At 36.6% G+C, this 15,921-nt stretch overlaps 1 protein-coding gene across 1 annotated transcript in view; it reads right to left on the bottom strand.

Annotated features, from left to right (window-relative positions):
- Nucleotides 1-15,384, bottom strand: part of LOC149534918 (ABC transporter C family member 4-like) — a 28,257-nt gene extending 12,873 nt beyond the window's left edge. The window contains exons 1-5 of the mRNA XM_089807015.1: nt 13,090-15,384; nt 12,494-12,814; nt 12,230-12,316; nt 11,188-11,868; nt 10,931-11,095 (exon numbers count right to left, since the gene is read on the bottom strand). Of these exons, the coding sequence (XP_089663141.1) occupies nt 10,931-11,095; nt 11,188-11,868; nt 12,230-12,316; nt 12,494-12,814; nt 13,090-15,177 (3,342 nt within the window). The 5' untranslated portion in view covers nt 15,178-15,384. The remainder of the gene's footprint in view (nt 1-10,930; nt 11,096-11,187; nt 11,869-12,229; nt 12,317-12,493; nt 12,815-13,089) is intronic.
- Nucleotides 15,385-15,921: the final 537 nt, after the last annotated feature.

The following is a 15,921-nucleotide window of genomic DNA, read 5'->3' as shown; positions in this document are numbered from 1 at the left end:
CATGGCTCTTTCTGAAGGAGCCAGGCAAATGATTTGGTTACAGCAATTGTTAAGTGACTAGAGATGTCAACAAAATAGTTGTGTCCTGTTTTGTGATACTCGCAGCGCTATTATCATGGCTCACAATCATTCATCTCTGCATCGCTACAAGCACATTGATATTCAATTTCATTTTGTTCGCCATGTGGTTGAAGAGGGCAAGTTGCAAGTTGTAGAAATTGTCATGAAAATCAATCCGGTTGATGTCTTAACCAAGGTTGTTCCCACAAAGAAGTCCGAGTTCTGTACGACTTCTCTTGGTCTGTTTTAAGACATGAAATAAAGGGCTGAGTGGGGGAACTTCTTCTGAGCAGTTTTTCGGTTGAACTTCAAGTGGGAGATTTAATATATTGTAAAGCACAACCGTTGGAGGGAAACAGAGGCCTTCCATATGAAGATTGTTTTGCACTTCTATAAAATACTTTGTATAGCTTATTTCTGCATCGTTTTACAGATTTCATGTATACTCAGAGACACTCATTCATTAATGATGAATTCCCCTGCTCTTCAGTGTGCACATAGCTGCATTTGTGGTGAACCACGATAAATATTCATGCACTTGTCTTGTTTATTTTTCAACTGCATTTTTCACTTTCGCTTAGTTCCTCTTCAATTGCTGACCCAAGATAGAGGTTCTGACCCAAAATAGAGTTGTGTGGGCTGCAAATCAACAGGGGAAATTTATTTGCAACAAGGGTTCATAGAATAGGGAGAGGTATCTCGAGAAAGGGGGACAGAGCAATTAAAGATGGCAGAATACACACCAACAGAAGGGAAGTGTGGGTCTTCTTAGGAGAATAGCAACCAATAAGCTGGAGCTGCAGAAAAATAAGGAAATGCTGCAAATAGGAAATAGAAAGCTTGCAGAGAGGAAGAAAATAGGACTGTGGTACATGCAAGAGAGATGCCAAAGGTAGATAATCATGGCGGTTTAATTTCAAAAGAAAGATTAAATCTAAAATGAAAACATAGTATGTCTGAGTTGAGTGTGGAGTGTGAGAGAGAGGCCGAGTGAATTTGTAATGGAATTTATAAAATGTTATGTGGAGAGAGAAGCCATTGTGAGGTTACTAATGTCAACTTTAAGTGCAGATTTGGTGAACAGTATTATTGTGGTAGAGAGTCTCTGCTTGTGTTTTTTTGTTTTGTGTTTGAGTTTGAAGTTTATAGGCATAGTGTTTTGTCTTGCATCAAATTGTGATCTTTATTTCATCTACTCTGTCAAGAAGACTTAGGCAACCATCCGTTTTGTTTAGTGGATCTAGAATATACACTAAATTTCACAGATCTAGAACAACACTACCATCTGATCAAGGCTTCAAACTGCCATGTTATTAGCAGTATAAAAATAGGCAGCAGGGCAGGTATTAAGTGTCATGCATTTTTATGAACAATAATCACCTTTAACAGATTGGCCCTATCCAAAGGTAAAGTGTAAATCATCACACTAGAGGGAGTAAGCCAGATGAACCCAAAACCAATGATAACCATCTAGAATCTTATAATAAATAAGACATGGAAAGATGAAGTGCTCATTTGTGTCAAGTTGAGTGAACATATTTAGCAAATATGCTAGAATATATCACTGCATAGTTTTGATTTTTTTTCCAAGCTATTTAAGTCTAATCTATGCCACTGAGTTCTGAATGTTAACAAAGATTCAAAAGGGTTTTACAACGTAAAGAAAATAACAAAAAACAAGTATGACACTATCTAGTTTGGTATGTTTTATCCATGAAACCCTGATAACTTCTATAAATGTCACAACAATTGGGGAAGCAGACAAAACATGGTCAAACTAATGATGTCTCATCCTTGAATCCATGTTCTAGTCTCTCTCACAGATCCAATCAACACAGAATACATCCAACAAATTCAGTTTTTAATGCTTATCACAACAATGTTAAGCATCCTACAGACAAACATTGTTATAATATAACAAACACTACATGCTGGATTTTTTGTTGTAGAATAAACTACACACAGCTACAGATCATGCTATAAGCAGCCATAAAACTTGCTACAATTGGCTGCACAACATGTTGAGGCAGACTTTGTACAGCCACTTTCCTTTTCCAAAGGAGCTATACCAATCTAAAGAGCCTCATATCTCTCCAAGAGTCCTCTCAACTGATAAGCATTTCCCTCCCTCCTCTCTCTTGAAAGCCATTAATTTAAGTTGGTTTTTCAATGTTCAGTCACTTGTTCAGTTGCAGATGGGTTGATGTTTGATTTCACATAATGACACCTTCGTCCATTTCTTACTGTTGAAACTACTGTGATGCTGAAAGTGGTAGTTGTGACTGTTGCCAAACAACTATGTTGTTGCTACAAAACAGCTTCTGCAGGCTGTTGTAATAAGCAAAAGATTCTACAGCAGAAAAAAGCTGCTATGAAAATACTCTGCAGCAACAGTAAAATTTTCGTGAAACAACTTTCACCCCTAGCTACCTTTACAGTGTGCCATTGCTAAGTCTACCCATGCCTTCCTTATCATGGCATCCTCAAAGTCCTCTGTTTGTGCTCGACACAGTCTTTCACTAAAGAGGACTCACTTAATTCCACATTCATGTGCCTAAAAGAACCTAATAATGTTAGTTCATGCGACATTGCACTATCCCAGACATGCTCCTACATCAAATGGCCTCCTTCATTTCTCATGGGAAGGAAGAAGACTAAAGGATTCCTCAAGGATATATATAGATGCCTAGAGATTGAAGAACTGAACTCCTCAAGCACTAACAATGTTTCATTATATATATTTGTTTCTGGATTTGATTGTGTAGAGATTTTTTACCATCAACGTTTCGAATCACACTACGTGATCCATCATCAGGATGAAAATAGAGCAAGAGATAACGTTTCGAATCACACTACGTGATCCATCATCAGGATGAAAATAGAGCAAGAGATGTAAAACAAAATGAGTTGCAGAAGTTGACTGACCCAAAAGATAAAGGAACCAAGAGGAAAAAGGTTGCACGCTAACCAAGGAGGAAAGAAGGTTGGCCAAGGAACCAACAAGGGCACACTCCACACACAACAAGAAAGAAAGAGCAAAGAAACAAAAAATCAAAAAACAAGAGATCAATCACATGTAGTCAAAGTAATGACACAACTAACCAATACTTAGAACAAACGAAATATGCCCGGACAAACAAATATAAAAAGAAAACCTATGGAAAACAATAAATAAGAGCAAAAGAAGCAAGTGAGTAAAATTACCAAGAAATAAAATCAAATAAGGAGACTAAGTAAGAAAGAGGGTGTGAAAGAGAGAGGTAAAAAAATGGGCAACCACCACTAAGAAACACAAAAATAGTAATGAATAAGAACAAGAAAAAATCACAATAAGAAACCAATAAAAAAGAAAAGAAAGTCAGAAGATACATATCACTAAATAAGGACAACAATCAATATATATGTATAAATGGTTATATAGTTATATGTCTAGTTAAATAAGACACGTGCACACATCATATAACAAGTGTGTGTGTGCATGTATTTTATTCAACACGATTGTTAATAGATAAACAATTAAAAGAAACTAGAACTAAACAACCAAAAAAAATTAAAAAGATAGTTGATTAATACATATAAATAAAAATACAAACAAACACTATATATATATATATATATATATATATAATCAACCACAAGTATACATAGTATAACTACTATGTGCACGCATTTATTATTTAGCCAAATAGTGAATAGATAAAAGAGAAAGAAAAACCAAACTAAACAACCAAAAACTCCAAAATAATGTACAAACCAAAGTGAGTATATATATATATATAGGAATACATAAAAATATAAGTAAAACCATAAATCTATATAACCTATTGAATAAAACCTATGCACACGAGATAAGGTGTGTGTACGTATTTTTATTTAACTGGTTATATATAAGAAAGTCACAAATAAATAAAATAGAGAAAGATAGAACCAATATGTGACAAAAATCTAAAGGTAGAGAGCGAGAGAGAGAGAGAGAGAGAGAGAGAGAGAGAGAGGTCTAATGTTAGAGAGAGAGAGAGAATGCATCAAATGCCAAAAGTTATATATATATATATATCAAGGAAGTAATATATAAGCATGGAATAGAAACCTACAAGACATATTGAATATATGTGTTTTATTTAACATGATATATATATATATATATATATATATATATATCTTAATGCAAAAATAGATAAAAAATAAAAATAAAAATAAAGATAAAGTAAAGAAATATGCAAAGTTAGAAAACCCTAAGAAGAAAACAAGGAGGAGAGAAAACAAAGCAACAAGAAATTAAAAACTCAAGACAAAGAAGAAGCATGAGGGCAGCAAGCAAACTGAAAAAACAAATAAGGGGAAATAAAGGGAAAGAGGGAAACCACCGATGGAGAGGGGAAGCGACCAAGCAAGAAGGAGAGGGAGAGGGAGGGGGGGGGGAGGGGAGGGGGGGGCGGGGGAAGCGGAATTACCCCTCATGACAATGGTCATTGCACCTCGAGGTTAACAATGGTTGCCACAAGGGATTGAGGGTCCAACCATCTTCACGATTAAGGTTGATGGGGTGGTTATAGATCTCAACGGCTTCCTTAAGCTTCCGTTTGAAATAGTTGTCCTCATTGGCAAGGATCTAAGTGTTTTCCAAGCGGATGTGGTGTTTGGTAGAGAAAGAATGCTCAGCTAGGGCAGATTTGCAAACCCTATCATGACGAATGTCTGCAATGTGCTCTTTTATCCGAGTATGGAAAGAACGACCGGTTTCGCCAATATAAGGAGTCCCACAGGAGCAAGCAACTTTGTAGACCCCTGAGTTAGAATATGCATCTCTTAAGTCTTTAAGAGGTGGGACAAGGTTCCTGATCTTGGATGGGGGTTTGAAAGCTACTCTCAACCCTTTTTTGGTCAAGATCTTGGCAATTTTTTGTGAAATACCTTCGACAAAGGGGAGAGAGGCAAACAAACCAAGAGGAGTGGTGGAAGGTTTGGGATCACAATGGGAAAGGTGGAGGGACTTTGCTTGGTTGAGAGCTCTGGAAATTTGTCTGGCAGAGTAACCATTGAGCCTAAAAACGTGACGCAAGTGGTTTAGTTCAAGGCTTAAATGATCATCATCACAGATTCTATAGGCTCTCAGGGCAAGGGTCTTAAGAATGCCAACTTTTTGGCTCGGGGGGTGGTGGGAGGAAGAGCAGATATACAATTTGTGATGATGATCATTTAAGCCTTGAACTAAACCACTTGCGTCACGTTTTTAGGCTCAATGGTTACTCTGCCAGACAAATTTCCAGAGCTCTCAACCAAGCAAAGTCCCTCCACCTTTCCCATTGTGATCCCAAACCTTCCACCACTCCTCTTGGTTTGTTTGCCTCTCTCCCCTTTGTCGAAGGTATTTCACAAAAAATTGCCAAGATCTTGACCAAAAAAGGGTTGAGAGTAGCTTTCAAACCCCCATCCAAGATCAGGTACCTTGTCCCACCTCTTAAAGACTTAAGAGATGCACATTCTAACTCAGGGGTCTACAAAGTTGCTTGCTCCTGTGGGACTCCTTATATTGGTGAAACCGGTCGTTCTTTCCATACTCGGATAAAAGAGCACATTGCAGACATTCGTCATGATAGGGTTTGCAAATCTGCCCTAGCTGAGCATTCTTTCTCTACCAAACACCACATCCGCTTGGAAAACACTCAGATCCTTGCCAATGAGGACAACTATTTCAAACGGAAGCTTAAGGAAGCCGTTGAGATCTATAACCACCCCATCAACCTTAATCGTGAAGATGGTTGGACCCTCAATCCCTCGTGGCAACCATTGTTAACCTCGAGGTGCAATGACCATTGTCATGAGGGGTAATTCCGCTTCCCCCCCCCCCTCTCCCTCTCCTTCTTGCTTGGTCGCTTCCCCTCTCCATCGGTGGTTTCCCTCTTTCCCTTTATTTCCCCTTATTTGTTTTTTCAGTTTGCTTGCTGCCCTCATGCTTCTTCTTTGTCTTGAGTTTTTAATTTCTTGTTGCTTTGTTTTCTCTCCTCCTTGTTTTCTTCTTAGGGTTTTCTAACTTTGCATATTTCTTTACTTTATCTTTATTTTTATTTTTATTTTTTATCTATTTTTGCATTAAGATATATATATATATATATATATCATGTTAAATAAAACACATATATTCAATATGTCTTGTAGGTTTCTATTCCATGCTTATATATTACTTCCTTGATATATATATATATAACTTTTGGCATTTGATGCATTCTCTCTCTCTCTCTCGCTCTCTCTCTCTCTCTAACATTAGACTTCTCTCTCTCTCTCTCTCTACCTTTAGATTTTTGTCACATATTGGTTCTATCTTTCTCTATTTTATTTATTTGTGACTTTCTTATATATAACCAGTTAAATAAAAATGCGTACACACACCTTATCTCGTGTGCATAGGTTTTATTCAACAGGTTATATAGATTTATGGTTTTACTTATATTTTTATGTATTACTATATATATATATACTCACTTTGGTTTGTACATTATTTTGGAGTTTTTGGTTGTTTAGTTTGGTTTTTCTTTCTCTTTTATCTATTCACTATTTGGCTAAATAATAAATGCGTGCACATAGTAGTTATACTATGTATACTTGTGGTTGATTATATATATATATAGTGTTTGTTTGTATTTTTATTTATATGTATTAATCAACTATCTTTTTAATTTTTTTTGGTTGTTTAGTTCTAGTTTCTTTTAATTGTTTATCTATTAACAATCGTGTTGAATAAAATACATGCACACACACACACTTGTTATATGATGTGTGCACGTGTCTTATTTAACTAGACATATAACTATATAACCATTTATACATATATATTGATTGTTGTCCTTATTTAGTGATATGTATCTTCTGACTTTCTTTTCTTTTTTATTGGTTTCTTATTGTGATTTTTTCTTGTTCTTATTCATTACTATTTTTGTGTTTCTTAGTGGTGGTTGCCCATTTTTTTACCTCTCTCTTTCACACCCTCTTTCTTACTTAGTCTCCTTATTTGATTTTATTTCTTGGTAATTTTACTCACTTGCTTCTTTTGCTCTTATTTATTGTTTTCCATAGGTTTTCTTTTTATATTTGTTTGTCCGGGCATATTTCGTTTGTTCTAAGTATTGGTTAGTTGTGTCATTACTTTGACTACATGTGATTGATCTCTTGTTTTTTGATTTTTTGTTTCTTTGCTCTTTCTTTCTTGTTGTGTGTGGAGTGTGCCCTTGTTGGTTCCTTGGCCAACCTTCTTTCCTCCTTGGTTAGCGTGCAACCTTTTTCCTCTTGGTTCCTTTATCTTTTGGGTCAGTCAACTTCTGCAACTCATTTTGTTTTACATCTCTTGCTCTATTTTCATCCTGATGATGGATCACGTAGTGTGATTCGAAACGTTGATGGTAAAAAATCTCTACACAATCAAATCCAGAAACAAATATATATTATGCAATGGATTGTGGAAATCTGATCTCTTTAATGTTTCATTAGTTAAGCATTTCACATTTTTACATTAAGAATGAGACAAGGGTGACAGTGCCATAAGATTCTACATTGACTTTATACTGTAGTCTCTGTCAACAAGAAGAAAATGAGGAATACAATCTTCAGAAGGAACTTGATCAGTAGTTTAATCTAATCATACATTTCCCAAGAGTATTTTTGTGGAAGATCTTTGTGTTAGCCTAGTCAAACTAAGACCAACCCTCAATTTTGAAACATTAAAAACCATGGTTCAATAGAACCCATCAATAAGTTGCATCTTAGGTTCCTATATCTTAAAAATGAGTCGGCATATCTTTAGACAGAATGGATTTGGAAGGGAGTCGCATGCTAAAAGAAGATAAAAGAATATCTGCTAGAAAAAATTAATTATATGTCAAATGATAAACAAGCATTCTCATAAAGTGTCATGTCCCCTCCTTAGTTGGACTATCAGGGTCATGAGAGTTAGCCTATCATGGGAGTCTCATAGGCTAGCAGTGTTGGACAGAGACTCACACAAGATATTCAGTGGCCGGGCATGGCATTTCAAGCAGTTTTGGGCCAGTTTGGAGAAGTTCCTTGATTTTAGGAGGTTTCCCTAAAATTTAGGAGGATGCAGCAGCTTCCAGATATGTGGCTCCTTGGGACCAATCCATGGTTTCAGTTTCAGGACGACTAGGTGAGTTCCCTAGTTTTTAGGAGCATTTATAGATTTTGGGGACAGGACTGCCAATTGACCCATCTTGTTCGATGTTAGTTACAAATCGGTGTCAATTACAGACCAGTGGCATGGTCGGTTTTATGATTATCTGGTTGATTTGGGCTTTTGGGGGAATAAAAAGAAATATTTTAGTATTTCCTAAGTTGATTATTAAATAAATTATAATAAGGCTATATTTATAGTCATTTTGGAGTAATAAGGGAATAATTTAATAATTTGGGCTTTTATACCTATGTGTGATAGCTCGTTGGAAAGATCTTGAATTATTATAACTTATTTTCTCTACTGGGAGGTTATTTGATGCATTGAGTTATGACAATTCAATAAAGTAACATTTTTCCTAAGTTTGGACGCCATTTATATGGGAAATATTATTTTAATTAAAGTGCAAAGAGGGAAATTCCCTTCTAGGGTTTGAATTGCTTTGGAGAGGGGATATAAGGAGAGGCAATCCTATTTTCTGAGTATCTTTTGAACATTACACTTTTGAAATTTGCCATTGCTCTGGTGGAGTGAATTAGAGGTCTGGGATGCAAACCCCAGGACTGGAATTGCTAGGACGTAACCCTCAGCAAGGATTGGTTGTTGCATATTGTTTGATTGGGTACTCAGATTGACAAAGGTAGAGATCGATTTCATCATTGCCTGCAAATTTAGTTTGGTAAAGAGGGTTTCAGCTGGGCGGCCAACTCATTTCCGCTTGCACATGCCTCTGTAGAAGCTCACGTGAGTGTTCTTGGAGGCATCATTCATCTTGTAGCTGATGCCATTGTTGAGAACTGCTGAGAAGAGGTTATAGACAGCAAGTTGTATCATCATGTTTACGGCTGTTAATCTTCCTAAAGTTGGCATTAATTCAGACTGTTGAAGGCATCAAACTAATGCAAGGATCCATTGTTGAATTAAAGAAAAATCAGATTCTTTGCATGTACAGGTATGTATTGTTTCAGAATTAAAGTACTATTAAACTCTTAGCATTTTGCTTATTGTTCTAGCTGGAATTTGTTTATTGCTTTCTCTGCATTATTTGTATTTCCAAAAGATCAGACAAAAGGTGAATATTAGAGAAAAACAACAAAAAATCAGAATTTGGCACTTATCCGGACAAGGGTTTAAACACTGGTCAAAGCTAAGTTCTTCAAACAAGACAGTTATTTGCCTTGAGACCAATTTGGGATCTTTCATAAAGTTCTCACTAAAGAAAAAGAACATTAATTTCATAAAAGAAATCCAAGTAGTACAAACTAATTACCAATTTAATAAATATAACTCCATATCAGACATTTTCGTCATTGGTCTTGAAATTCTCTAATGATTTTGGGAAACTATATAGAGGAGATGAGAAATTTACCAACAATGTCTACTCTACATTAATGAGATAATTTAAAATACCCTTGAGCTTCAAGAGACGCTTAATCATTGATCCATCCATTCTTAAATTGTACAATTGATTTCAGAGCATGTATGCTCTCACATCATTCTCTTGCTCAAAGATTGTGGTGATTGCATCCCAAGCTTCCTTTGGTGTGGTTGCACTCCACACACACTTCAATCTACCATACATAGAGAGTTTATGAAGACCAGCACTTGGTGTTATTTCCTCAAATTCTTCCTGGAGATGAACATCTGCAGGATGCCTTTGTTGCAGTTCCACTAACAATGGTGATGAGGTCTAAAAACAGAAAAATGTTTTTAATCTACTGATGTCATTCTCCATTGTTGTCAACATCAGTAAACTTAGCGGAGATGGCACACAATAAATGATGTCACTGCAAAACTTCTCCAAAAGAATTTTCTAGCCTACCAACTTATATTCTTGGTTTTATATTATATTAAGAAAGAGACTTAATAAAAAAATACTTGCGAAAGCTCCTTTTTGCTGTAATAGTTTATTCAAAGCCTTTTCATTATTCAAAATCGCAAACTTATTTTCCCATAGCTGGAAGCTTATATTAATGTCAGTTTGATACAAAGTATGTTGTAAAAAGGAATTCTCATGATCTTATATATTTAATCAATGTTACAACATTGTTTTAAGTTGAAATTAGAGACTTTAAGTAGATTTGAGCTAAACGTAAGTTAGGGATCAAAAGATCCTTTAAATTAGGCAAAATAAGCAGACAGGTGTGTATCTCTACAAGACCGGTGTGTCTCTATGTAACAGATGTTTAGACTGATGAATAGTCTTTTAGCATAGGGTCTTTAAAATTAAGCAACTTCTATAAATGCTGCAGTCTGATTTTATTTTCTGCAGTGTAAAGTTTTAGAAACATGTTAAAGATGTGTATGCTCTGTTAATTGGACAAATCTGGGCATGTATTTATTAATCTTTAAAGTACTACTTTAGGGTATTTAGAGAGATCATCAAATATCTTCTTTTTTTTGAATGTCACGTATTAGGGTAAAAAAAAATTATATTAGATACTCTTATCCGTAGTGGAAATCGGCCAAAACATTTATTTAAAATTGATAATCATTTCCAGGAAGAAAATCCTGAAGTTTGAGCATTGGCATCTTACTGTTTTCATTCTAGCATGCTACACTTGGTTTGTAGAGGTTCTATGGATGCTAGATAGCAAATCTATGGTGCAACTATAAGTGTAATCTGCTTATGAAATAAAAGCCACCATCAATGGAGGTTAAAATTTAAACCCAAAGGAAGGCTCTCACCTGATACCAGATATTCACCCAAGCTAGTGGCGCAATCACAAAAATAGTTGGCCAGGCAACTTGACATGTAACAGCGATGATGGTAATGCCTGTGAAATATGTTGAAACACATCCTCCCATAAAGAATGGAAGGAAAATGTCCAGTGACGTTTGGTCTGTAGATGACTGTAACGACATAACCAAACAGAAAACTTCTTTCAGATTTTCATTGTTAAATAATACTTCAGTCAAAACATCAAGGAATGAAAAAAGCTTACCCTGCTCAGAACTCTGCCTGATGGAGTCGTATCAAAAAATGACATAGGAGCACGGAAGATGCTGTAGAGCATTTGTTTGTAAAATATCTGAGAGGTCTTGAGTCCAAATGTTGTAACCAAGAAGGAGCGTAAGAGTATACAAATCCATATTCCAGCTGAAAGAATGGCAAATACTTCTAGGAAGAGTTTTGGATTATAAGATTCCCTGTTTGTATCCGATGTTTCAAATGCCAACCAATAGTCGCTTCCTACTTGAATAGCTTGCCATACTACTTGAACTGTAAACAGCATCAAAATAATAGGCCAGCCATATGCTTTGGTAACGTACAACCAATAAACTTTCCAACTCACATGCCCTGTCTCTCTTTGTTCATCTTCTACAATCTTTGATGTTCCCTTACTGGCCTTCGGTGCTGATTCATAAGGTTGTGGTTGAGCAGCATTATCAGGTTTATTTTTGTTATGATCCACTTGTTCTTCTGGGATCATTTCTGGCTCTCTTTCATTTTCTTCTGGGATCATTTCTGGCTCTCTTTCATTAGCATGAACACTAGATGCATTTCCTGCTTCAACTGATCCCATAGCATCCTCGTGTGCTGCAACTAGTCCTTCAAAATCTGTCCCTAGCCCCATAAGCTCGTTATACTTTCCTGATTGCACTATCATGCCATCTCTCATTACCTGTTAGTATCCAATGTTGACAATTATTAATGTATTTCTAAAGAACAAGTCATGTCATTGTGTTTATGATCTTTGATTTTGTGCTCTATTAGCATTGGACTGTCAGTCATTCTAATATGATAGATAGTGCTTTTGCTTTCGGGAAATCTTCATTGTCATTTTTGCTAAATTGGAGAAGGATTTTTTGTAATAACTAATTTTCATCTGCATATCAAACTACAATTATAATGTCACTGGAAAATCAGAGGAACCCTTATATATATATATATATATATATATATATATATATATATATATATATATATATATATATATATATATATAATGCTTGAATAAATCACGAGATATTGTTCACATTTACCAAAATAAGGTCTGCTGCATGCAAGAAATCTACTTGGTGAGTAACCAGTAAAATTGTCTTTTGACCGAGAGCACCCCTGACACATTCCTGCATGATGAATAATAAGGAAAGTTAAAGCTCTATTATACGGATATCAGCATTCTCAAATTGCCCTGAAATACAAGAGATGCGAAAAGCAAAGTTCTCTTACGATAAATATTTCAATATAACAAATCAATGTGCAGTATGAATAGGCAGAGATCAATGAAAATAGAATCCTTGTACCTTGTAAATTTCAGAGCCAGTGTGAGCATCCACGGCACTGAAAACATCATCGAGAAGATAAATGTCTGTGTCCTGATAGACAGCTCTTGCCAGCTGAATCCGTTGTTTCTGCCCACCACTAAGATTAATCCCTCTCTCCCCAATTTCAGTCTGGTCTCCAAATTCCATCATTTCTAAATCCTTTTCCAATGCACACACCCTAATCACATTCTCATACTTGGAAATGTCCATGGGCAGTCCAAATAAAATGTTTTCTTCTATTGTCCCATTTTGTATCCACGATGTCTGCGGCACATACCCTGTGCTACCGCTTACCTTTACCTGTAATTACAAGCAAGCAGAGAGAACAAACTAAAGAGTGAAAATCAACCCGTGATAAGATTACTTTCAGCCTATTTTCAGCACTAATTAGGTGTTGAGACACCATTAACAACTTCTTGATGTCATCCAGGTGTGTACCACATCATAGCCAGGTATACATTCTCTAGTTTAACTAGCTAGATCCTCAGTATTTGTGCCTGTAGTAACTCGAGCTTTGGAAATGATTATCATAAGTACTGAAGAGGAAAAAGCACAAAGTATTGTGATTATCATACCTTCCCAGAGATTTTTGGCATCTCCCCAAGAACAGATGACAATAAAGAGGATTTCCCACATCCAACAGTACCAACAATAGCCACCAAAGATCCATGCTCTATCTTTATATTTATATTCTGGAGAGTAGGCTTAGATTCCTCTTCATCCCAACAAAAACTACCATTTTCAACAACAACAGCAAGCTTTTCACCAGGTGGCAGTCTTTCAACTGCCTCTGGATCAAGCTCCTTGCAGGTCATGTATCTATCTAGCCTTTCCAAGGATACCATGGCTTGTGATAGAGATATCAGAGCCTGAGGGAAATTCCTAATCGGTTCCTGCAGGATTTTGAAAATAGATGTCGCTGTAAAAACTGTTCCTGGTGTAAGATTCACTCCTACCAGAACACACGCAGCAAAAGTGACTGCTGATACCAAAGAAGGTGTGCTCCATAGAACGATGATGTTCATAGTGACCGAATACATAAACTTGGAGAGCCATTCAAACTCGGAATCCCGAAGAGACTCTACGCGGTTCCGAAAGTGTTCTTCCCACGCCTGAAGCTTGATCACCCTCATATAATTTAGCATTTCATTAGTTGCCTTCATTCGGAGGTCACGCATTTTCATCAATTGGAACTGAAATCTTCTGTTCCTTTTGGATCCCCATGCTATGATGCCCATTATGACAATCATACAGAAAAAACCAGACAACATAGAAATGCCCAAAACCCCAAACAGTAACGCTAAAGCCACACCTACCTGGAGAGGCATCATCCAAATGTAATGAAGTTGCAACATCATATCTGAAAGCTGCTGAGCATCTACAGCCATATAATTCACAATCTGTCCTACACCATGAGCTTGTCTAGCAGCACTTGACAATCTCAACCCCTTTCTGTATAGAGTAGTAATTAGAGTAGACCTTATAAGCATTCCCAGTTTTTGGCACTGAAAGTTATACTGATGCGAACATAGAACCTCTATGGATTTTGCCAGTAGTAGGATCAATACAAGCACATAGCCCTCATAGGGAAATATTTGCATTCCAGAAGTAAAATCGACAAATTTTTGTATTAAAATTGGACCAATATACATTACGCAGAGCTTTGCAATGACGAGGGATGCAGTCAATGCAAGGTTTGGCCAAAAACAGCGAAGCAACGTCCGGCAAACTGGGTGAGTGACTTTATCATTCGGCCAGTTTGATCTAAACCGCTCATACATTTTTTCTGCACTGTCGAAGGGTGCTAGTGTAGGAACATCCGTTAATTTCAGAGCATTTCTGTATCCTTTGTTTAATACTGGATTCAGCCATGCCCATGTCGCTCTTGATAAAAGCCCTGCTGTAGCATAAGGGGTTGCATCGTCCTTTTCATTCCCACGACCCGAACTGCTACCATCCCCAATTGTTTCTTCTACGAGAAACGGTTCCTTCAAATTGTTTATCACTCTCTCCCTATCAATAGTGATGCCTGTAGCCTTTGTAATGGCTGTTACTAGAAGAAACCCATTTGCAGGGAGCGTTATCAATGCAAAAAGATCATCCTCGCAGATACTTATATCTGCACTGTAGACTCCAGAAATGAATCTGAATGACGCAGAAACCAGGAACATCACATTCAGAATGAAATGCATGATCCACCACAGACGGAGAGACTTCGGATGGACGGTAGCCCTGAATTTCTTTTCATGACCAACTATTGCTGCAAATATAATCCATGAAAGTGCTTGTAATATTGCATAGATTGCCTCATAGGTAGCCCATTTCGTTCCAAAGCCTCTTCTGAATCTCCATATGCATAGCCCAACCCACACCAAACTTTCAATTCCCAAGATTGCCAAGGTAGCCTTGAATTTGAGGCCAGTTTGGAGACGCTGATTGGCTTTAGGGGGAACAGAGTTTTGTATTGAGAGCAGTCTACAGAGCAGTTTGTGAACAGAGAATACGAAAAACAATAACATAAAAGCAATGTCAATAATGGCGAAGAGTGTTCGTTGAGGACATGGAGCAAGCACCGCCCATCCCAGATCCTCTGAAATGGGGAAATCCGCCCCCGCTGACCAGTGAGGAGCTGAGCAGCTCACAGAACTTATCCAGGCCTCCATTGCCCCTGCTTTTTTAATATCAATTCAAACACAATTTGTAAGCCACCCACACAACAGAATCCACCATGGATTCTCTGCCGTGATTTCTAATTAAATTTAAATATAATGAAAAGTAATTAACCCAACCAAAATCAACATAGCAATTGGCTTTAACTGTTGCAAGAGATTGATCCAACAACAGATCAAAGGCTTCTTGCAGCTGCTCATAAGTAAACATGAATGGAATGAAGTATTTATTGCGGGGAAGATGCCGTGCATGTGGACTGGAATATTCAGGCAACGTCTATACAGCCACGAAAATGCACTTTCATACGAAGGAGAGGACTCGGTCAATTTTTTAAAAAGTTAGAAAAAGCAATGTAAATGAACTGCATTTTCGTGGCTGTATAGCCACGGGCAACAAAGATAGGCATCGTGGAGACAGTCAACAAGGAATTTAAAATTAGTGCACACCCCACAAACGTTTACAGTTTTTCTTTTTAATTGTTTTTAATAGATAAATATTACATTTAAGAAAATTCAATTATAGAATTATTAATACTATCTAAGAACTTAAGATGATTCCTTCGTTTCTGGTTTGAAGGCAGAGATCAGCACTACTTTTATTATATATTTATGGTACTTGTTGTACTAATACTATTATATTTACTTTGCACTTTTATTCAATTAGTTTATAATCTATGAATGAATTATTTTTTATTGATCAAATATTCATAAAGTTTAGTATTAATTTACTAATATAAT

Source organism: Cupressus sempervirens, chromosome 10 (genome assembly GCF_028749045.1).
Source record: "Cupressus sempervirens isolate cs-2001-9-10 chromosome 10, ASM2874904v1, whole genome shotgun sequence".
NCBI lineage: Eukaryota > Viridiplantae > Streptophyta > Pinopsida > Cupressales > Cupressaceae > Cupressus > Cupressus sempervirens.
This window is presented reverse-complemented; position numbering and strand designations above follow the sequence as displayed.